We start from the raw sequence: 25,726 nt of genomic DNA, 5'->3' as shown, positions 1-25,726 counted from the left end.
TCATCACTGTCATTCTCATACAAACGTCTCGTATCGGGGCACTCTCCGCCCTACGAATCATGCCATCGGCTACAACATTAGCCTTGCCTAGGTCGTACAGGATCTCGTAGTCGTAATCCTTTACCACATCCAACCACTTCTCTGGCGCATATTCAGATTGGGCTGATCCATCAAGTACTTCAAACTCTCATGGTCCGTGTATATAGTACACCGTACCCCATATAAATAGTGACGCCAGATCTTGAGGGCGAACACTGCCTCGATGCGTATGCGATCACATGCCCTCTCTGCATCAGCACTGCTCCCAATCCCGATATAGACGTGTCACAATACACCACAAAATCCTCCATCCCCTACGGAAGGGCTAAAACCGAGGCTTCGCATAATCTCTGGCGAAGCGTCTCGAAGGAGGCATGCTGCTCTAGGCCCCAACTGAAAGCCACACCCTTCCGGGTCAACCTGGTGAGAGGAACGACAATCATGGAGAAATCCTTAATAAATCTCCGATAATAGCCAGCCAACCCCAGAAAACTCCTGATCTCTGTGGGGGATCTCGGCACATCCCAACTCATCATTGCCTCAATCTTGGCCGGGTCGACCAATATCCCATTCTGGTTAACGAGGTGCCCTAGAAACTGGACCTCTCGTAACCAGAAATCACACTTGGAGAATTTGGCATAAAGCCTTTCCGATCTTAGAACTCTAAGGATCTCGCTCAAATGCTCTTCATGCTGCTATCTGGATCTCGAGTAGACCAATATGTCATCAATGAACACGATCACCGAACGATCCAACATCGGCCTGCACACTCTGTTCATGAGGTCGATGAACGCTGTTGGTGCATTGGTGAGCCCGAAAGGCATCACCACGAACTTGTAATGCCCATAACGAGTCCTGAATGTTGTCTTTTGAATATCATCATCGCGCACTCTCATCTGATGATACCCAGACCTCAGATCGATCTTGGAGAACCAAGACGCTCCTTGTAACTGATCCAACAAATCGTCGATCCTCGGCAAGGGGTAACGGTTCTTGATTGTCAACTTGTTCAACTCCAGGTAATCAATGCACATCTGGTGTGCACCATCCTTTTTCTTGACAAAAAGGATCGGAGCTCCCAACGGCGAGCTGCTCGGCCGAATAAACCCCTTCCCCAGCAGCTCCTGAAGCTGTGAGGATAACTCCTACATCTTTAGAGGCGCAAGGCAATAGGGCGCCATGGCGATAGGTGCTGCCCCCAGAATCAAATCAATGCGGAACTCTACCTACCTCTCGGGAGGCACACCCAGTAACTCCTCGGGGAAAACATCCGGGAACTCGTGCACTATGGGAACCTCATCTACGGACCTCGGTCTCGCTGAATCAACCCTCACATCCATCACATAGGCCAGGAACCCACTACAGCCCTGTTGTAGACTCTGCCTCGCTCTAGCGGCTGAACAAAATGCTGACCCCGAACGGGTACCCTCTCCGTACACTGTAAGAACTCCCCCACTAGGGTCTTGTATGGTCACCAGTTGTCTCTCGCAGTCGATAACCGCTCCAAATCTGCTCAACCAATCCATGCCCACGATAACACAGACATCTCCCATCGTAATCGGAACCAAATCAATCGGAAACTCGACTACGAAGATATCGAGTACACATCCTTGAATCGACTCAATAGCATACACTGCTCTCTCGTCAGCTATGGAAACTCTCAGAGGTCGACTCAACGCCTCTCTACTAATACTAATGTGCTGACTAAAAGCTACAGATACAAAAGATTGACTCGCACTCGAGTCGAATAACACCAAAGCAGGTACAGAAATCATAAGAAAAGTACCTACGCATATCATAATATACACACAATATCAAACATCAAAGTAAATACATGAAAAAATACATACCAGCCACAACATCGGGCGCCGCACGGACCTCTTCCGCGGTCAACTAGAAGGCTCTCCCTCGTACCTTCGGTGCCTCGGCCTTCACTGGCCGACTATCAGTAGCTCTCACTGCAGCAGGGGCAGATCCCGAAGATGCTTCCTGTGCTGACCCTTGCAACTGTGGACACTCTGCCTTCCAGTGTCCAGTCTGGATGCAGTGAAAACAGACTGCAAACCCCTTCGGGCAATCCTTGGCCATCTGCCCCTCCTTGCCACATTTGTATCAAGACCCTGCTCTGCACACCCCATCATGATTCTTTCCGCACTTGCCACAAGTGCGATCCTTCTGGCTCCCTGATCTCGAATCGGTGGGCTTGGCCCGCTTGGCTGCCAGCTAAGACTATGCCGGTCGCCGATCCCTCCCTTGAGACTCTGCCTCCTCCCTATCCTGAGTCTCCAACTCTATCTCCCTCTTCCGAGCATTTGCCTAAAGCTTGGCAAATGTCCGGTACGACGAGTTCGCCGCGAACTCTCGTATATCCTTCCTCAAAACACTTAGATATCAGCTCATACGTGCCTGCTCGGAAGACACATGCTCTGGGAAGAACATCTCCCTCTCATGGAACATCCTCGTAATCACTGTAACAGACTCGGTACCCTACTTGAGGGTCAGAAACTCCTGGGCCAAACGCTCCCTCTCCACCTGCCGAACGTACTCATCTCGGAACATAGCAGTAAACCTCTCCCAGGTCACCGCAGCAAGCTCTGCAGGCAAAAAATGTGTCGTCACAAACTTCCACTGGTCCTTCGCTCCCAAGCGAAGCTGGTTCAGCGCGAACCGGACCCTCAAATGCTCTGGACATGAGCACGTAAAGAAACATCCCTCAATTTCTGAAATCCACCTCATCGCCGCAATCAGATCCTACGTCCCATCAAACTCTGGTAGTTTTATGTTTCTGAACTCCCGGAACAGCAACGCATCACCACCCTGCGGTCTAGCCGCAGCTACAGCTGCGGTAGCTGCAACAATAACAGCATCAGAAAGAGCAGCATATCGCTCGTCAAAAGTCTCTATCAGCATGGTCTTGATAGACCCAAACATCTCTGGTATCTCTGCCCTAATGGCCGTAGCCACTTCCTCATGAATGATCCTACGGATCTCCTCATCACTAGCACCGCTGCTATCTGCTGTGTGGCGTGTCCAACCATGATGTCTCTGAAATACAACATAAGAAATATCAGGGCATTGCTCAAGTATACTCACACTCGATAACTCAGTCCCATGACCTCTAGTACCTCAAAGATTCTTACTTGGACTGCACACTGATCTGGTGGCTCCAGTAGTACGGGCCCAATACTACTGTCCACACCGCATTAGCATTCACCCCAAGTCCTCCTCCTAGAGTCCCAAATCCCAAGTACTCTACTCTCAATAATCATAAGCCATTCTCTAGCAGATCTCTCATAAACTCCTCGCTGCTATCTAATCACTCTCAAGTTTCCCTAGCAGCTAAACTCCTAGACAAAGGCATCACAAATCAGGCCACTCTAGTCCTAATAAGAATACCTAGTCTACTCTAGCATGCATAACATAACTCATCATATATCATAGCAAAACATATCTCATAACACTTATTGTAAGGGTATTTTTGGGAAATCACAGTTCGGGCATCCTCAGTTTGAGTTCAAATACGCCCGAAGGTGCATCCGAATCCCTCAAACCAAGGCTCTGATACCAACTTGTAACACCGTAAAAATTTAAACAAATTTTCACATTTTCAAAACACGTTTCCGTTCATAATTATTATAAAAGTCTCAATGTATCACATCTCAATTCATAAAACATATCCCAAGATCAAAACATATAAAACTCCGCGTGTGTGTACGAATCATGTCGGCGCCTTCCTGCGATCGTCACTAGTACCTGAAACACATAACACATAACACTGTAAGCATGATTGCTTAGTGAGTTCCCCAAAATACCACTCTAACACATATTAGCCACTCAAGGCTATAACTCTGTTTGTCCCTCTGGTCAATGTGTCCCTGTGGGACCCTCCGGTCCCAACTCTCTTTGGGCCTTCTGGACCTAACTCTATGGACCCACTGGTCCTAACTCTGTAAACTCTGAATCATGCATATCACAAATCACATCAAATTACAACACATAAATAGCGTGCAAATACACTGACACCTAACTCTGATTACCACTCTAGGTAAAGTATAGTGAGAAGACTCACCTCGGACATCTCGGATAATATCTCGCTCGCGTATACACTGATCTAGCCTCTGCCTAATAACATAAACAATCATCTCAATTAATAACGGCTCTCCAGGCTAGACTAGACTCTCTCTCATGTCCTCTAAGAAGGCTAACAGACCATTTTACCCTTCAAACGGTCCACAAGTCCAATTGCTGACCAATTCCTAAGAGTCAACAAAATTCAACGGTCAAACCTCGACCAGACTCGTCGAGTGCACAAATGTGACTCGGCGAGTCCATGCGTGTCCTTCACACTCCTGGTCCTCACTTGACTCACTGAGTCAACCCTCCACTCTTCACATCATCACTGATCGTGAATTGCGGGACAACCCGTCCCAACTCGTCAAGTCCGACTCTTGACTCGGCGAGTTCAGTCGTGAACTCAAGTCCTCTAAATCCCCTCTGACTCACCGAGTCATTTTCCCAACTCAGCGAGTCACGAACTGAGTGATTCACGAGGAACCTAATCCTACTCGTCGAGTCTGTTCTTGGACTCGACGAGTTCATGCCATGCTCAAACTCAAATGACCTCATGAGATCAGATTTGTTCCTTTAATCCATGGATCTGACCTTCCCACGCATGATAATCACGTAAAGTTCAGAACTTGATGCTCATGCAAAGGCCAAAAGACTCTATTTGAAGAAATAACCTCAAATATGGCATCCTAAGCTCATGTCTCCCAATATCAATCATAAAGATCCAAGGGGTTAAGGTCTCTGGACCTCTTTGGATCCAGATCCAAAGCCATAATACGGGAAGGGACCAAATGCTCATCGAATCAAGCCTCTAAAAGGTCTAGAAAACCCTAACTCCAAAGGTTAACACCAAAACTGAAGAAGGATCGAATCAATACCTCAAATACGAAGTCCTTGGCTCTGAAATCTTCAGAATAGCACCCTCTTTAGCTCCTTCTTTCCTTGGTCACCTTCTTCTTGCAAGGATAACAACACAAGGATCAAAAAAATGGCCTCTCCTTCCTCACAAACACTGTAGCTCTCTTAGGGTTTCTCTCTAGGGTCTGGTAGCCGCAACTGAAGGCTATAAGAGCCTTTAAATAGGTCCCAAACCCGAGAAATTAAGATTTCACTTAACAGCGTGGACTCGCCGAGTCCACGAGTCGACTCGTCGAGTCCGGTCACTAATCCAGATAAGAGCTCGCGATCCTACTCGTTGAGTCTAAGCCTCAACTTGACGAGTTCCTCCCCAAAACTCAAAATAATGAATAATAAGATATACATGGGAATCTGGATGTTACAAATTAATGTGCGGGCATGTATGATGACCAACCATATATGAGTTAATTGAACCAACCAATTTAATGAACTGCCATTACAAGTCTTTTTTTATTCAAATTGAACACTAGTAAATTCTGTGATTTAATCACTTGATCATTGCTTGAATTGATTTATTTGCTAAATGATTAGTAATAGTGAACATGAATCTAATGACATTAGAAATCGGTAATCTATGATATATTAAGCCATTGCACTTGCCATGAAATCAACCATAGGAATTAGTGAATTGAATCTAAACGAAAGCCTCTTTAATATTATTGAATCTAGTTGTCTTTTGTTTCTCTTTTTGTCGTTAATTGTTCTTTGCTAAAGTGTTAAAGTAATTGCTTAAGTCTATAATCTTGCAAAACTAGAGAAAAACCCCTTCTTTAATTAATTGTTTAAAATAAGCTAATATTAGTGTAACATCCCAAGTCCAGGTATATATTGTAAAACCTTGATATTTTGAGCTCTTGTCCATTTTGGCCCTTATTAGAGAAAAGGTGGTAAACGAGTATGCGGGTCGTACTAGAGTGTACGCTCAGCGTACTCGAATGCGTGCATGTAACACGGAGGCCACCCCATACGATGGGCGTACCAGTGGGTATGCTGGGCGTACTAGGCCCGGAATGAAACCCTAATTGTTAGTAAGCTCCCAATTTAAAGGACATGATGGCCTCATTCTTGGCCACCATTGCCAGACACCAAACCCTCCTAACCCTAAATCTTCGTTCTTATAGTTGGAGAGTGCATTTGAGAGCTTGTGAGTTTAATCTTATGTTCTTGAAGTAGGGAAGAAGCATTGGAGAAGAAGAAGTGAGAGCCTAGGAATTCGGATCTGAGCTTAGCTGTGTGGAAAGCTTCACATAAATGTATAAAGCTTCAAGCTTTCTCACTCTTTTGATTGGTTCATTCATATGAAGTATTTTATTGTTTTGTCCCAAAAGATGGAGACTTTATGAGATAATGAGCTCTAGAGACATTGATCTACCCCTTTTTCAGTGTATTTTGTGGAGTAGAGTCATAAAAATCCAATCTTATACGTTAGGAGTAACCCATGCATGAGTTATGAGCTTCATGAGGAAATAGGATGCATGTTTTGAGTGTTTGTGACCTAATTAGTCATGCAAAGGCTTAAAGTCACTCACTTTATGGATTAAGAGACATTGTGGAGTCCAGATCTGAGATATGAGCCGATGTTTTAACTGATTAAGACCAAAAATGTGAGGAGAGTGAAACTGGGACGTACGTTAGGCCTAATCCCAGTACGTGCATCGTAGGGGTCGAGCATCCCTGATGCTTGCAAGGCAGCCGAGTATGCCCAATGTAGAGAGTTGGTACGTGCAGCGTACTCCCTGCCGTTAAGTTTCAGTTGACTTTTAGGGTTTGGTCAACATGCGGTCTATTAAGCCCATGGAGGGGTAAAATAGTATTTTACCCTTCTGTGAGTGTATGGAAGGGTTAGTCTAGCTTTATGAGAGTTGTTGTTAATTAGGGATAATTATTGTGTGCGTTAGGAGAAGGCTAAACTGGTGATACAAGTTCGAGGTTATCCAATCCCTACAAGGTGAGTCTTCTCACTATGCTTTACCTAGAGTGGTAATTATGTGTGACCAAAGGGTCTTATGTGCTTACTTGAGTTATGCATCTTCTGTGTGATATGTGTTGTGTGTTATTTTATGTGATACTTAGATCGGATTGGAGTGGACCAACGAACTATGAGACTGGAGGGTCCAATGAGCAGTGATACCGGAGGATCCTCACTGAGACCAGATGAGAGGGTCCAACGAGGTGTGGGACTGGAGGGTCCCACTGAGACACGTTGACCAGAGGGTCTTACCGAGCTATAGCCTCGAGTGGCTAATTATTTGTGCGTGGTATTTTGGGGAACTCACTATGTTTTGTGCTTACCATGTTATGTGTTATGTGTTTTAGGTACTTCCGAGGATCGCAGGAAGGCACCGGCGTGATTGTACACACGCACACCTGAGCTGGAGTTATATTTATTGTTGGATCCTGGATTTATGATAAAATATTTTTGAAATATGTTTTGACATTGATACTTGAAGTTTTGGAGAAATGTGATATGTAATTTACCATGTTTGAAAAAGGAAAAATTGTTTTGAAAATTTTACATCGTTACAAGTTGGTATCAGAGCCTTTGTTTGAGGGATTCGGATGCACCTTCGGGTATGTCCGGACTCAAAATGAGGATTTGAGAAAAAAACTCAAGAGAAATGATTTTTCTAAAACAACTAAGAGTTTCTAAGAGAAAAACGAGAAAGAGCAGTGTGTACAATCAGCCAGAGCCCAAACGGTGATTTCCCAAAATACCCATACTTTCTGTGTTACGAGATATATATGAGATATTATGAAATATATAGTATGCATGCTAGAGAGTAGGCTAGGTATTTCATAATTTAGGACTAGAGTGGCCTGATTTGTTATGTCTTAGCCTAGGGGTTACTGCTACCAGTGATTTGCTTTGTGTACGAGTATGTAGCAGAGAGGAGCTTATGAGAGGTTTATTAAGAGAGTAGTTTTTGTTTGGCGAGATATAGAGTACTTGTAAACTAGGATCCTAGGAGGAAGACTTGGAATGGTCACATATGCGGTGTGGAAGGTAGTATTGGGCCCGTACTACTGGAAACAACAGATCGGTGAGTAGTCCAAGTAAGAATCCTTAGGGTGCTAAGGAAAAAGTAGGGGCGAGTGATCGAGTGTGAGTATTCTCGATCGAGTCTTTGATTATTTTGTGTTATGTTTCAGAGACATCATGGTGGGTACGCGCCACAACCTGGAGAGCAGTGGAGTTAATGATGATGAGATTCGCAGGATGATTTACGATGAGGTGGCCACAGAATAAAAATATATTTTTAATAAAAAATTTAAGAAATTAACTAAAGTATTTCAAGCAACAACGTATTGCTCCTTTCTACATAGAGTTTGTCTTAATTCTTCTAAAGTTTGAATTACCAAATTAATCTCAATTTCCATATAAAGATTAAAAACAAAAATTCCAAATTCATGGTTATTTAGTAACAAAATGCACACGACATTCATAATAAACCAAGAAAAGACCAACCTAAAAAGGCCACAATAAATTAAATGTGTGGTGTCAAGATATATACCACAAGGTTGTCTCCATTTCTAGCAAAACTGCAAAATGCATAGCATAATCACATAATCTATACACGAAAAAAATGACACTTCAAAATCATGTCTTTAGCATTATCACTAACTTGATTCATATTCATTTAAAGTTCAAATCAAGTATTATTTTTGCAATAATAATAAGGCTCACTATATATTTGTGTCTTCTAGTTTGAGTCTCTTTGAGCCTTTCCAACATTAGCTTTTCATTATAGTAAAAGGCCAAATAATCAATACCAATATCACCTTTCATAAACACATCATGATACTTTACCCTGAAAGAGAAAAGTAATTAATTGACATTCAAACAAGAGTACTATTTAAATGACTCACAACACAATCATAGTTAGTGCATGAGTTAGTCCTTTTCGTTAGTTAACTCAAGTTGTTAGGTGTATCACGTATGATAGTGTAGACATCATATTGTTAGGATTTCATATACACATCAGTTAATTTGTATTAACCCAAAGTTAAATTATAATATAGTATTGTATTAGTTTTTTTCTAGAGATATTAAGAGTTTTAACTTGAATCCTGCATTGTTTGTTTTCAAGCTATACTGATATGAGATTGGCGAAATTACAAAACACAAATTCCAAAATAGAACACTAAATCCTAACTCCTTCCTATCATTCAAATTAATAAACAAATAACAGAAAGACTACTACTTATCTATTTGAAAGAAAATAATTCAATGTCAACAACCATGTCAAACCTATCAAGCATGTATATGCACTTTTTTCAGTCATGTATAAGTTCATATTCCAAATTTTCTTCTAATATCTACCAATTTGAATTACATTAACATGTTCTTAGCCACATTTTCAATATAAACTTATGCGATAGATATGAGAACACAAAAAACTAAGATAGCACACTGATGTATCCAAAACAACATTCCAAGGCTTAGTAGTTATTACTTCATGAACTCCACCAGTATTGTCACAGTTAATCACTTTATAACCAGTTCCAATGATAATAACACTTGGAAGATCAAACTAGCAATAAAAACATGAAGAAATCAGACAAATATATATCATAGAATTAGGAGACATACTTGTTGAAGAAGATGAGAGTTGTTGGAGAGAAGTTGCAATCTCAGTGGAATGATCGCCAGAAGCAGTAGACCGAGCCGGTAGTCGCCGGAAGAGAAGGAGTAGGGACTGACACTGAAGTTGTTCGTTCTCTGAGGTAGCTGGCAAGAAAAAACACAAACACACTAGAAATTGAAAGAGAGAGTATGGTGAAGCGGAGTTGAGATCGCGTTTTCCGGCCACGAGAAGTCATGAAAGCAAATAATAAAAATCCAGAACGAATTAATTGAAATCGGAAGCCCTGGTTTGGAGGAGGTGTAGATGTGCTTTGAGGAAAGTTTGAGGATGGTGAAGGGGGGAGACAGGTGTGGAAGTGAAGAGGGGAGGTGGTTACATGGTCATTATAATACCTATAGGGACGACTTGTCGTCACTACATCCTCAAACAAAACGACGTCGCTTCCTATTTTCCAATTAAATAGACTAAAAAATATATATGTATTTAATTTTAATTTATTTCTGGGACATCATGTCGTCTTTATAAGTTTTCCGAAAACGCACCAAACATTTTTCATTCCCACCTTACCTATAGAGGTGATGTATCGTTGTTATAGCTTAAAAAGTCAAACATATTTGTGAACCCTATAGAAACAACATGTCGCCTATATGGACGACTTTTGTCGTTCTTATAGGCTTCGTCCCTATAGGTGTTTATTCTTGTAGTGAAGAGAGAGAAGAGAGTATGTGAAATATGAATATGCATGCACGTTGAGAGAGAGAGAGAGAGAGAATCCTTAATCGGTGAAATGATGAAAATATCCTCATACGAAAGGCAAATGAAGGAGCTTATTGGTTGTGAATACTACACTACACATTATGACAAGGGCTGATGCTTGAAATAATGATCTTTTACATGGATTTAAACTGTTATGATTTATAGAAAAAATGAATTTTCCTTAACTAAAAAATGGTCCATAGAAAAAACAAAATAACTATCGTTCTATAATGACAATAAATTGTTAAATGATTATTTGGAATAGAAATATAGTATGAGCGTGTTGGGCATTGAACGTTTGGAAGCGTTTGAGAGTTCATAGCTTCTAGCATTTGAGAAAACGCTCCGTTTTAAACAGGAAGTCTCGTTTGACACTACATGCATGTAGGGTTTAGTTTAAAAAAACACTCTACTTCACGTCTGGTTTAACAAAACGCTACTGACTAGAAGTTACCCGTTACCCGTTACAAACTACTCTATACCAACTATTTTTGCCGAATATAATGTATATATCAAAAGCTTTTTATAAATTGTTCTATTAAGATAATTATTAGAGATTATTTTACACTTATCAAGAGCAATTTTGAAAAATGAACTAAAATAGCCCCATAGCTTTTTCTTAAAGGTCTATATGATGTATGAACATTTATTTAAGCGGAAAGAAATCGCTTTCTATCCCCAACTATATTTTCACATTATATTAAATTATGTACATTATTTTAGGATTTATAATATTTTTTTTATAAACACAGGAAAATGTTAAGTTTGGTATTACACGTCTATTTACTTCATTTTTTTTTTTTGCTGTAATTAAAGTCTTTAAATCTTGTACGACATGCCATCAAATTATTCAAAGTTTATGAAGACGCCTAATTTAACGAATTTCGTTTTATTTTCCTTTTGGTCGATTTTAGCCAACCGCCTACCTACACGATACTATAAATATAATTTTATTCTGTCTGATTCATGCAAAAAGATAGATGGAATCAGATTCGATTTTGAGTGGCAATATTAGTGAGCAACGATGGGTGGATCAAATCAGCAAGAATTTCGATGATGAGGTTGGCAACATTAGCGACATTCCCGTTTGTGTGTTCAGTGTCCCGAAATCCACAAGCCATTTCAAGCCTGAGGCCTATGTACCTCTGGCTATAGCACTGGGACCATACCACCATTTTGAGACTCATCTCTACCAAATGGAAAGGTACAAAGTTGCTGCAGTTAAAGACCTCTTGAATGAGGATCAACTTTTAGCCTTCGAGACCCTCGTGATCAACAGGCTTAAAGAGAAGGAGCTCATGATTCGTGCTTGTTATCACAAGTATATAAACCTTGATGGCGACACATTGGCTTGGATTATTGCTATTGATGGTTTGTTCTTGCTTGATGTGTTCAGGCACTATGGGGACGTTGCACCCTTGATGCCCAAAAAGCTGATAAATGATGGTGTACTCTATAGAGACATAATGGTGCTTGAGAACCAAATTCCCTTGCGTTTATTGAGTGAAATACGGAAGATCCTTCGTCTCTCATCCACTGATGATAACAATAATGGCGAACAAGAGTTGTTCTCCATGTTGAGAGAATTTTGTGAGGTACACTCTCCTCTCAAGTTGGGAAAAGAGTCTAATCATGGTGTTGGAACGAGCTACTTGCATTTGCTTGATCTTATGTACCATCTGATTGTCAACAATCAATCAACTACAGACCCTCTTCAAGTTGTAGTAATGCAACGGAAGGACAATGATGATGCCATGAAATGGAAGGAAAAAGACGACATCAACCTCACCGAGATAGAAGAGGTTGTGGAAATGGGATTACGTCTTGGTGTGGGTAAAAAGGCTGATCGTCCTATTCAGGTCATAAAGAATATCCCCTGGGAAAAAATATCGAATTTGGTAGGTCTAAAAATAAGTCAACAATCCAGCGAAGAAGATGATAACAAACCTGAAGTCGCTGAAATTGAAATTCCCTCGGTGTCATCCCTTACCAAATATGGTCAAATCAGTTTCTGCCATACCACCGGAGGGATCAGGGACATTAAGTTTGAAGAAAGCGAAGCCACTCTATACCTTCCGGTGATTACTCTTGACATATACTCAGAAGTGGTATTGAGAAATCTGATTGCTTACGAAATGGCAACCTATAATTCAACACCCGAACTGGCCCAATATGTCGACTTAATGAGTGGAATTATTGATACAGAGGCGGATGCGAAGTTACTTAGAGATAAGGGAATAATTAGAGGAAATCTAAATAATAAAGAAATTGCGGATCTCTTCAACGGGATAAACAAATGTAATGGGCACAAAAGTGGTAACAAGACGGTTAAGCTGGTAAATGAGTACTACAACAATAGACCCAGGATAAAGGCGTTGAGGTTCATTAAGAAAGACCTGATTTGCTCGAAGAGAGTTGCAACAGTGGTTTTGACAATTATTTTGTTCTTGTTAATGAGTCTATACTCGTTCTGTGAAGTCTATGGTTGTCCAAAACTGTTCGACAAGAAGTAAGGGGTTAGAACCACATGTCCAGGAAAAAATATATAGAATTCATATTGTTAAATGGTGTTAATTAAGTTTCTTAGGTGCGACTAGAAGTTGATGTCTTGTATATATGCGTTTGTTGTTTTCGCACAAAGAAGTGTCCATACTCTATATTTTATGTTTAATGTTGTTTTAACGTTCAAGTTTTTTTAAGTATAACCTTCAACTTTCATAGTTTGTTTTAATTTGTTAGTATCAAATTTTGAAGATGAGCCCAAACATTAACTTTTTGTATTGATAAGAAAATATTTACATAAATCTTAAAAGGAGAAAAGGAAAATCAAGATATGTATATCTATCTAAATAAAGTAACAAATATTAAAATACACGCAAAAAACTCCAAATATTCGAAGTTAGACAAGAATTGTAGAGTAATTCAAATTAATGGAATATTTTAGGAAACTTTCCTTATTTTGATATTACTCTTTATCTTTCCATGTATATTTGATATTAGACTTATATATAGGAGTAATTAAACCGTTTGATGTTTTTATTTGGTTCTTCCTTCTTTTGATTAGTAATAAAGCTTAAAAATCAAGTTTGTTTTACCTCTTTCCGTGTTTATCTTACCATGTTTCTCCCTCTTACTTTGGTCCCCTTGATAGTCTGTTTCCTTGTGCTCACAGGCATAAGTTGTTGCTTTCACTTGGTATCATAGCACAACAACTAGGTTACTCAAAAAACAATAGAACCTCGACGGAGAAGGTCAAAAAATGCCCGCCACAGATGGTCAAAAAAATTCATTACGGAATGATGTTCAGAAGCAATTTGAGTCATAATTGAACTCAAATCGATAAGTCGATTTCAGTTATAATTTCATAGCCTTTGGATGTGTGGTAAGATGCTTTTGTAACAAATACAATGTATATTTCCACATATAATAACTAATATTCGTATCCTTGCTTTTGTAGATTCAAACATTTAATTTCTTACGCACTTGCTTCCATTGGTCTTTATAGTTAATGTTCCTTTAAGTGGGAACTACATAGGCTCAATGTTAACAGTGGTTGATGGATGGAAAACACAACTACTTACTTTTAGCATTTGATTTGGTACAGAGTGTGACGTAAATTGGACTTCATTCCTACAATGACGGAAGGAATGCGTTTATGATAGTATAGAACTCACATCCATAAGCAATGTGTCTAATTCCATAGAATACACAACATTGGTGACATACATATTGTGTGTTCACAGTCCTGAAATCCACAAGCCATTTCGGGCCTGAGGGTTATGTACCTCTAGAAATAGCACGTCGACTATACCAACATTTTAACACACATCCCTACCAAATGGAAAGGTACACCGTTATGTTGGAAATGTGTGTCCATTGTCATAACTAATTAATATAAGTTTGAGAATAATAACAAAGTCGTTTTAGGGCTGTTCTTAAAAGCTAAAATAGCTAGAAACATATTTAAAAGGGTGAGATAAATAGTTTATTAATTTATCATAGATCAATAAATTAATTAGAATCTTGTTAAAATTAATTCAAAATTAATTTTAATTAATTTGGAATTAATTGGAATTAATAAGAATTACTCAGGAAATTATTTAAAGGTACATAAACTGAATATTAATTGTTTATCATTGAGCAACCAAAATATTTTGGAACCTCTCAAGACAATTTAGAGAAGGGATAGAGACCTTCTAATATTCATCCATAACTGCTGATAAGGCAGAGATTTTTAATTAAGATTAACTATGATTATTTAATTGATTCAAATCTGTTTTTTCTACAAGTTTGATCAGCTATATATAGACCTTTTGAACATTGATAATTTTCATTCCTTTCTCCTATCTTTTTCAGAATTCAAGTTTTCCTCTCTCTCTCTCTCTCTCTCTCTCTCTCTCTCTCTCTCTCCCTCCATGATTTCCAGCATTTAGAATTTTGGGTGTGACACTTTAAACACATTCTACTTTGGGTGCTAGTCCTTCCATAAGCTTCAAAAGAATTCGAGATCTATAAGGGATCAAAAAGCAAATCTGATTTTGCTTAATGTTTAGTGTATCTTTCTTGGTAGTAATATTTTGTAGATTTGAAAATAGGTTTCTATAAGTAGTAAAACCCAGATCCTAGGGTGCATACACTTAAGGTTATTTTAGTTGCTTTCGATCTTAACTTTAGTGTATAGATGTGTAGAAAATCTTTCATGGTATCAAAGCCATTAGATTTTATTTATGAGAACTACTTGAAAAAACTTAGAAAAACGAAAATAACCTATTAATTGCAGGACAAGACACACCCAGTAAGGGACACGACGCACCCTTCGCTGATTTAGGTGATTTCGTGTTTTTTGCATGTAATTTCGAATTTTAGATTTGATTTAACTATTATTTATTTTGTTAAAAATGAATAATTAAACTTGGAGGATAAGCATGCCGAAGTAATTTGAAATTATAGATAACTGATAGAAAATTAATTAATTAAAAGTTAATTAAAGATAATATGTTTAAATCATGTATTTTTAAATTGTTTAAAATACACCTTACATATAATTATTATAGTTTACATATAGTATATGTAAAACTAAAAGATTAAATAAGTCTTTAGTCGAACCAAGAGTATGCCTCATTCACGAAAGCACACTATAAGAAGGTATAAGGAAACTGCTTATAAAATGACAGTTAAATGAGTGTCCTTTTCACTCACCACTTCTCTGCGTGGTTCATTGTTGTTAGTCGAAAGGGTATGATAGGATAATGTATCATTAAAAGTATAAAATATAAACTACTAAAACAAAATTCTTGTTGAAATGGTTTGATATGAAGATGAGGTGTCACTTATGGTTAAGTTTTGTCGGCGGAGCGTGTGTGGTTAACCGACATGTCAATTAGAGAACCAAAACATAATTGAGAGGTCATTCGTTTTTGAATGATTGGTTCACCATCTTATTTGTGATACCTCGGTATCCTAGGCATGATGGAAGATTTGTCAATCCGAGATTAACATGCCATTATATAGTTTTAATGAATCTAAAAAGAACTAAGAGTTTTGTAGCATCCCGAAATTTAGGTCTAAAATTGTAGACAATCAACTCACTGTCAACCTCATTGTAATTTGACCTATTGAGTGTTAGTGCATCTTTTCTAAATAAACAATGTCATTATAAATATTATAAGATATGAAATGGTATCTTACTTCCATTTGTGGAAAATCTCAAACCAATAACAAAGCGCAAACTACAACCCTAGTTAGTACGTCTGAAACACTAAAACTAGTATTAAGCTGTTGTGAGCAAATAAATAATTATAACCTCGTAGTATATGTTCCCCTGATTCCGAAAATAGAAGGAATATCCAAAACGAACTTCGTATGCAAATGACACAACCGTTTTAAGAAAAAAAAACCAGTAAAACCGTGGTTTTCTTTAAACTACTAAAACCGAATCTATGAGTTGAGACACTTACACAATTCAGATGGAAATTCTGAGACCATTTTTGGAATTAGACTTTGGTCTAATATTTACTTTCGTACTCAAAATATTTTTAGCAAAAATATTTGCAAATGTCGAAAAATCGAGCGTTTCTGGTCATTTAGACGTAAAACTTTAAACGTCGTTTCCCGGAGTTCTAGAAATCTAAAAGTTAATCCATTCGGCTTTTTGAATCCTTAAAATCGGCCCTTTCATACGAAACTTTAGAAAAAATATTAGATATCACGATTTTTTTGATACACCAAACTATGGTTGTTTTTGGGACTCTATGTCAAACATGACATAAATAGGACCCAGTGGCGGATCGAGAGATGATTGTAAGGGGGTGCATAGTGTAAAACTACTATTATTATGGGGCCGTTAACTGAAAATCAATAATAATCATAAATTTTCTATATAAAATTTAGCTAAAAAAGCATGGTAAGTGGGGGTGTATGCACCCACTAAAACCCCCTGTATCCGCTACTGATAGGACCCACCAATCTATGCATGCAAGACAAAAGTCGTCCTTTACCCTCTTGGATCCTCTTATCTACGTGACTTCACCATCACCTCCTTCTTGCTTGTGTAAACTCCAACTTCATTGTACAAGTATGGCTACACTTGGATTATTGGACTAGAAGAAAGAGCATTGTGCTCAAGGCTTGTACGAGGCCTTCAAGACTATAAATAAAAGCCTCAAGCTCTTCATTTTCATCACAAATCACAACCAACATCACCTCTCTATTTTATTTCTTTCCTAGGCTAAAAAAGCCCCACAAGAGCACCACAATACCACCAAGAAACCACCACCGACGACCCATAATTTCCCTCACTGTTTTGGTAAGCAAGCCTCACCCAAACAACACCTCTGACCTTCTGCCACCTCCCTTCTCCTCCCCTCTCGACGTGTGCTGCCACCAGAAGAGAAACGGAGGCAACTACAGGCTGCCGACGCACCTGTTGCCACCACCTCCTGCCACTGTCGTCAAGTTGCTGATGTCCAACCACCACCCACTGCCTTGCTGTTATCACTGTGAGTATCACCATCACCATTTTTTTCTTTGTTGTTTCTTTCGTTCGTAAGAACCAAGGACCAAGAGACCATTTTTTGGTTCCTGCATGCAAACGTGATGAGGAGGAGGACACATTCCTCAGACTTTAATTCCAATTAATTAAAACAACCACTCCTTTGAAATTTCTTAACAAATGAGTCTCTTTCTCAAACTCCCATTCTTTTTTTTAAATAATTTATTAAGTGCATGTATTTGTTCCACATCAGGAGGAAAGAAAACTTCCATTTTTTTAAATTAAAATGACCCCTCCTAGAATTTTGTTGACAAACTAAATCCCACCCCTAAAGTTTGATTCTTTTAAATTTCATCCCCTTCCTTGGAAATAGGTTGCAAAATTAGTCCCACCTCAAACATTGATACCATTTAATAAACACCAGCCCCCCTATTTTGATTAATATTAGAAATAAGTCCCTCTTTGGTTTATGTTAAATAACAAAAACTTCACATTTGGTTAAAAAGGTAACAAAAATAGTCCTGGTGGGTAATTCTAAACTTAAAAAAGCGTTAAGTTGCAGTTTATTACGTGAAGCATCACACCAAAGAATCTAAATCATAATCACACATTAAGGTGAGTGTTTACAACCCCATTTTAACGCATTTATATATTCCAGGGTAGAATACATGCGTTATACCTTATTTGGTTTATAAAAAACATTTAAAAATTCAAAACTAGTTTATATATGTTATTATGCTAAATATACCAATACACTAGTCAAAATATGTTATATAGATATATTATATTTGCTATAAAAACATTACAACTACTAAAACTGATATATCTTCATACTTCAAAGTGCTATGATTATATGTATAAATGTATAAAATGTTAGTCATAAAACTTGTGTCATAAATGGTTATCAACTCTATAGTTTTGAACTTATATCATTCACACACACACACACACACACACACATATATATATATATATATATATATATATATATATATATATATATCACATTACCTCCCCAACAAAGGAATTTTGTCCTGAAATTATTTCGTTCTAGACTATGTTGTTCCAATAGTGGAGGGAGCATCGCTAAACAGTTGCAAATACTTCTGTTTCATCTGATCCTTGCGTTCCCAAGTAATATCCGGCCCTCTACGAGAGTTCCATCAGATTTTTACTATAGATATGTGGCTTTTTTTGAGGCTTTCGATTTTTCGTTCCATGATCTTCGCCGGTTCCTCTACGAAGTAAAGTTTAGTGTTGACCTGGATCTCATCGAGAGGAATAACAAGGTTCTCATCATAGAGACACGTCTTAAACCAACCGAAAACCCTATAGCCCAACCGAGAACCCTATTTCTCCACCGAAAACCTATTTTAACATTCCAAACAATTCCAAATAATTTTTGTAAGTATTTCTTACATGATTAAAGTTTTCTTTAACACTTTAATTATTATTTCTAATATTATTTAAATTAATATCTTATTAATTTAAATACGATGTTGAATATAATTATTTTTAGGATAACGTTATTCACACGTATGCTTACCCGAGGATCGTCTCTACAACTCATCAATTCAAGATAATGCACATTTAAGGTGAGTTGTTACCCCAACATTTTTAATGCTTTTAATGCTTTTAGTGTGTGTGTGTGTTTCGGGGGGGGGGGGGGGGGGGGGGGAGTACAAGTAAAACACAATGACTTTTGTGTTTTTATACAAACATTTCTAAACCGTTTTAAAACCATTGCAATTGATTTAAATCGGGTATTCGCTACATTTCCTAAAAATATTCATATATTTTTAACCCTTTTCTAACGTGTCGAGCATAAGGGTATTTTACTTTCATACAACTAGATTGCAAATGTTTTCAGTACATTACAAAACACTACAGTTAAACTGTAATCGATATAGTTTGGAAATCACTACATGATTTTACTAAATACAATACGCAGAACAACAACATTTAGTTAAACTATAATAGGTATAGTTTGGGAAGTATTACTATAATACATGGATACAAGTATACACTACTAAAATAAATATTTATGTTTAATTATTTTACACTACAAAGTACACTACCACGAGGTTATACACACAATTTCTAGTACAAGAGAACACTACAACACTACACGTAAACTAGTTAATACAGGGTTGTGAGACATTATTTCACTAGTATTCATAGGGTACGTAACTAAATCCTATACAGTATAACCAGAGTCTCCTGGAGAGAGAGCGTGAGATTTGTGTATAGATCTATACAGGACTGACAATCCCACACCTGAACTGCTAGCTACAGTTAGGCCAGTACGCCTGGGGTGACAAATGGCATAACTTTCAGATGCCTGAAGAACGTCGTAGAGGTCACTAGGTAATATCAAGCATGGTTATATGAAACTCACAACAGTATAACTAACACATATTTTACGGGATTAACACTACTTTAGTGGTTTTATTTTATTTAATAAAACTACAGTACTTTATGATACACTACAGCTGGTGGTATCCATGCATTCATACAAGGTTTTCATATAAACACTACAATGATACACTACTTTACACGACAGTTGGTGGTATGCAGGCATTCATACAAGGGTTTTCATACAAATGCAAATACAATACACTATTTTCTATTAGTAAGTACACTACTACAAAATACATTTTCAAGGAACATACATGAATACACTACATTCATTATAGAAAATATTGGATTTTCTGGAGAAATATAGTAGCGTTTTCAAAGTACAAAGACAAGTTTTCCGTCACTAAAACATAATGATGAACTCACCAACTTAAATGTTGATGCACTTTCAAAATCACTTGTATTTTCAGGGAACCAGTAAGACAGGTACACACACAGATTTTTTGAAGACAGAGCTTTTAGAGTCCCCCTGTGGAGATTTTAGTATGATCCCTAGCCATCTTACTTTTTGGTTTGAAGCTCCATCTATGAACATTGTCCATTTTTTCCCAAGTGTTCATCTTTTAGGAGTTGTTTGGCTTCCGTGTCTACTTTGTTTTGTAGATCATCACTAAAGTCAGCCACAAAGTCTGCTCATTCTTCTGATTTTATGGCGGATCTGGGTTCATATTTGATGTCAAACGTGCTTAAATTTACTAACCATTTTGCCATCCTTCCTGACACCTCTGTTTTTCTCATAACATTCTTAATAGGATAATTAGTTTTCACATGCTTAGTATTGTCTCGAAATAATGTCTTAATTTAGTAGAAGCAATAACTAATGCAAGAATTAGTTTTTCGAGATGAGAATACATGGTCTCATGATCTAGGAGACTTTTACTTACATAGTAGATAGGATGTTGGTCTCCATTAAGATCCTTGGCCAGGACAACGCTAACCATGTTTGAGGATACCGAGAGGTAGAGAAGAAGTGGTTCTCCATCTATAGGCTTGACTAGTAATGACACAGAACTTAAGTATCTTTTGAGTTCCTAAAAATCTTTTTCGTGCTCTTCAGTCAATTTGAACCTTTCTTTTTCTTGAAGATATCATAGAAGGGCTTACACCTTTCTGAGGATCTTGAAATGAATCTGTTGAGTCCAACTACTCTCCCGGTTAGCCTTTAGATGTATTTTGTTGAAGATGGGGATTTCAGCTTGATGATTGCTTTGATCTGCTCTGAGCTTGCTTCTATTCCTCTCTTGGTTACGATATACATAAGGAAATTTCTCGACTTCATCCCATAGTGGCATTTGAGTGGATTCAACTTCATATTGTATTCGTTTAGAATGTCGAAGGCTTCTTTGAGATCCCTGAGATGATCTTTAGCTTTTGTTGACTTCACCACCATGTCGTCAATATAGACTTCCATGGTGTCCCCTAGCTTGTCTTTAAACATCCGATTCACCAATATTTGTTATGTTTCACCTGCATTTTTAAGACCAAAAGGAATTGCAGTGTAACAATATATACCCGTTGGTGTCATACACATTGTATCTTCTTGATCAGATGGTTCCATCTGGATTTGTTGGAATCCTGCTGAAGCATCCATGAAGGTGAAGAGTTCGTGGCCTGCCATTGTATCTATCATAGAGTCAATATGTGGTAAAGGGAAAGGATCCTTAGGAAAATCCTTGTTAAGATCTGTGTAGTCTACACAGACTCGCCATTTTCCGTTTTTCTTTTGTACGACAACCACGTTAGCTAGCTATCTTATGAACTGCACTTCCTTGATCATTCTTGTCTTGAGGAGCTTCTCTACTTCTTATTGGATGATCAGATTCCTTTCAGGTGCAAACTTCCTTCTCTTTTGGTGTATTGGTCTGAAAGATTGATCAATATTAAGTTTGTGAGTGATAATACTCTTGTCTATACCTGTCATATCATTGTGTTTCCATGTGGATGTCTTGCTTCTGGTTCGAAGGAATTTTAACAGGTCTTGCTCGATTTGCTCATGTATTAAGGATCCTATGAGGACTTGGCTTCAGGATCCTTGATGCTCAGGGGCACTTCCTTCACATCTTGCTCCTTCGTTTCTAGAACAACTTGTGCCCGCTACCTTAATTGTTATTCTTGTTGGGGTTTGGTCGTAGGCTTCATAGAGGTTTCATAAAATTCCTTCGATTGTTGTTGATCTCCCATGATCTTTACCGTTCCCCATGGAGTAGACATTTTTACACACCAATGATATGTTAATGGAAACACTTTCATCTCGTGAATCCCCGGTCTACCTAGTATCACATTATAAGAAGATAAAGTGTCAATAACACATAAATTTAGTATAGAATTTATCCCATCTATGTATATTGGTAGCTTTATCTCCCTAACAGTGTGTTTCATTTCCCCGCTAAATCTTATGAGGACTTAGGATCATTATCTCTAATTCCGGGATGTTCATCCTTTTTAGTGCGTCTAAGAGTACGATATTGACCGAGGATCCTTCGTCAAGAAGGATCTTTCTGACGAAATGGTTGGCCATGTACAATGTTATCACAAGTCCGTCATGGTGAGGATCCCAAATCTCTTCCCTGTCCGTCTCGTCTAATGTGATTTCCTTATCATTGTTAATCATGGTATTCTTTCGTGGTTTATTCTCCATCTCTGTTTTAGAGACCTTTGTGTGTCTTTTATCTTGAGAATAAGAAGAACCACAAATGTAAGATCCGCCTGAGATAATGTTTATTATCTTGGCTTTGGGGTGGAGATCCTGGTTTCTCCAGGATCATATAACCATCCTGGTTGTTCTCCTTGGACTTTTCTTTCTTTCTCCCGAGGATCTGTTTGAGATGCTCCTTGCTAAGGAGGTAACAAATTTCCTTTCTTACGGATATACAATCCTCCATCATTGTGACTGGAATCTTCATGGTAAGTACACCATTTGGATTTGTCTTTCCAACTAGTGGACTTGTTATCCTTCTTTATCCACCTTGCTTTGTCTTCGAGATCTTGCATAGGATAGATTAAACCTGAAGTATCCACAGAAAAACAATAGTCAGTGGTCTTAAAGAGCTCCTCTTCCTCCCCTTCATCTTTGAGGGCATTAACCCTGTGATGATCATGTTTGGAGTAGGGCTTCGATTTTTAGGATCTTGGGGCCGATAGTTCGGCCTTCCTATTAGGATTCTTTTATTGACTTGAAGGGTTGCTTCTCTTATGGATGTGTTTATCCTTTTCAAGCCTTATGAACGTCAATTTTCGGCACCTGACTTCGTCCAATCTATTGCATGCGGTCATCACGAGGTCTTCATAGAAGGGTGAATCCTTCCTTAGTCCCATCTTGAAGGCCTTTATAGCAGTCGCCATGACGATGTTGGGGATGCTTAGAGCTTCCTTGCCGAACCTGTTAACAAAATCCCTAAGTCGTTCCTTAGGATCTTAAACCACTCGATAGAGATCACTAGTGATCTTCTTGAAGTTTCTGCTGCAAGAAAATTAGTTATTTAAAATATTAACTAAGTGTGGAAATGAAGTAATAGAGTATAGAGGAACGTTTAGTAGCCATTTGAGAGCTGATACCGTAAGGGTTGAACCAAAGCCTTTTCATAGGAATGCATCCTTCAAGTACCCTAGGATGGGAATGATCTCCATCCTTTCTCGGTATTGTGCTATGTGCTCTTCAGGATCTGTAGTTCCATTGTAAGGCTTCATGCTAGGAGTCTGGAAGCGCTTAGGAACTTCGGTATCGGCTATTGCGGGAGCAAAATCTCAAGATCTTGTGACTTGTTGGAGATGCTTCTGGTATGAGTTGGACTACCCCGGGTACGCTTGAGATCATCTGTCCCAACTGTTAAAGTTCCCTAACCATATTTGGAGTTCTTCCTGCATCAACATTAGTAGAGTTAGTATTGACAATATTGTTGTTTGAGATGTTACTACAATCAATGTTTCTAGGAGTGATGATACGCTTATTGAGATCATTAATCATAAATGCTCGATTGTTCATATTTGTCCCCCTGTGTGACATAATAGTACCAGGAGTTGTGTTCTCCTAGTGATTTCCTGAGGATCCTGCATTATCAAAGTTCAGGATCCTTGGTTGTACAACTGTGGGTGTCGTTTCGTGGGATCTTTGAAATTTCACATTCAATCTCTCCAGTACTCTAAGTAGTGTTCTATTCTCCTCTTGTTGTTGGGTCATCTGTTCCGTCATTGTCCTCATCATAGCAAATATTTATGTAGTAGTGACCGGAGCAGTCGGATCCTGGAGTCCCAAAGATCCCATACTTCCTTGATTAGTGACTAGAGAGGTGTTTTTCCTAGAAGTGTCAGGTGCTTTCCTCTAACCAGGGGTCCACTCAGAGGAGGTGGTAAATTTTTTGTTGGAATGGAAGGAACGGAGGATGAAGAAAGGATCGTTTGTGTAGACATGAACTTTCGAGGATTTTGAACACCACGGCCCCACGGTGCACATCAAATTGTTTTCGTCAAAAATTACACAAGTACTAATCAACCAAATTGAATCATAGGTTGTGATGTTCGAATTGTGCAATAGTAAATGGTAAAGAGAATTACGTAGTGATTTACAAGGAAAACTCATGATCCTTGCTAGGATATCTAGCACAAAGACTTGCGAGGTGATAATGATCACCTACCTTGATGATTTTATTAACAAAAAATGGTAATTACAGAGTATTTCAGTAAGAACAAGTGAATAAATTTGAATAGTAAGCTCAGTGTAAAAAATAGTGTGTTGTGTGCGAGATACAAGTGTCAATTTATAGTCTAGACAAGCTAACAAGATGTCCGATATTTTCGGGATCCTCCATGACCAACTTCATGAAAGTTATTTGACTAGGTATTCTAGGTCTTTAGCGTAGTTGAGACGAAACTCCATTAAGAATAGGTATTCTCTTGACTATTTCTGCACATGTATTAATTAAGAAAAAAATATACCCGTTATAAATATTAGTACAAAATAGTAACGACAATAGTCGGGATCCTGAGATAGTTGAGGATCCAGAATATTTAATAAGGGTTGAGGATCTTGGCCCTAATGGGTATGTCACGTGAAAATTGGGCGCAAGAAGTCGAACATTTTCAAACGCTTGAATTTTTAAAGCGTTCGACGTCAAACAAAGGTGTAACGCTTGATTTCTGATTTGAGATGGTTGCCATGTTTGTAATTTCTATGTGGGACTTAGTGAGTTGAGGTGCCTTAATTTGGCGAGTCGAGGAGCATTTTAGCCGCGGGTTTAATGAACCAATATGAAAAGTTGAGGAACCTTATCTCAATGAGTTGGCATCTGGGAAGGGAACCCTAATTTTTACGGTGTTTCACACTATTTAAAGGCCTTAAGTCCCTTAGCTAGCCTCCTTACCTGCCTCCTCTTTCCAGAAACCCTAAATTCGAGTATCATCTTCCATAATTGAGTGTGTGAGCTTGTGGAGAGCTTAGAATGTTGATTTTTGGTACTCATTTGAAGGAGTCCTGAAGTTAATGTGTCTAGCTTGGTGGAAAGGATTTGTATCCAGAACTTCCCGACTTATTGTAGTCTCTTTAAGCTATAAATCTTGTACCTTGCTTCTTCATTGATTAGATATCTTCTTTTGGGGTTTTATTTTGATTATTGGGTTCTTTGACGGATTGTCCAATGATTTAAGTGTTTCATGGGTTGTCATTTTAGATTTATCCATTTTATGGCCTCATTTGGCTTAAAGTTGCAAGCTTTATAAGGATTTTGGTGTCATGCATGCATTAAATCAATTATTAAGTCCATTTTAAGCATAAGAGCTTCATTTAGACATGCATGAATGTAAAGTTGGCAACTTTACATGTTTTTCCAGCTCAAGGAAGTTAGATCTACGTTTTGGGGTCATGCCCTTATGGATTGAGTGCTTATTATATTAAGATCTTGGGTATTGAGCGAACTCGACGAGTTTATTGATAAACTCGTTGAGTTGGATCGGTTTT

General features: G+C 38.4%; 1 protein-coding gene across 1 annotated transcript; it reads left to right on the top strand.

Moving 5' to 3' along the window:
• The first annotated feature begins 11,204 nt into the window (after window positions 1-11,204).
• Window positions 11,205-13,085, top strand: LOC111881840 (putative UPF0481 protein At3g02645). Its single transcript, XM_023878229.3, has one exon. It carries the CDS (start codon window positions 11,348-11,350, stop codon window positions 12,878-12,880), a length of 1,533 nt encoding a protein of 510 aa, XP_023733997.1. The 5' UTR covers window positions 11,205-11,347; the 3' UTR covers window positions 12,881-13,085.
• Window positions 13,086-25,726: the final 12,641 nt, after the last annotated feature.

The sequence above is a fragment of the Lactuca sativa genome, chromosome 5 (assembly GCF_002870075.4).
Source record: "Lactuca sativa cultivar Salinas chromosome 5, Lsat_Salinas_v11, whole genome shotgun sequence".
NCBI classification, from domain to species: Eukaryota; Viridiplantae; Streptophyta; class Magnoliopsida; order Asterales; family Asteraceae; genus Lactuca; species Lactuca sativa.
Note: the sequence above shows the minus strand (reverse complement) of the source record. Positions and strands in the feature narration are given on the sequence as shown.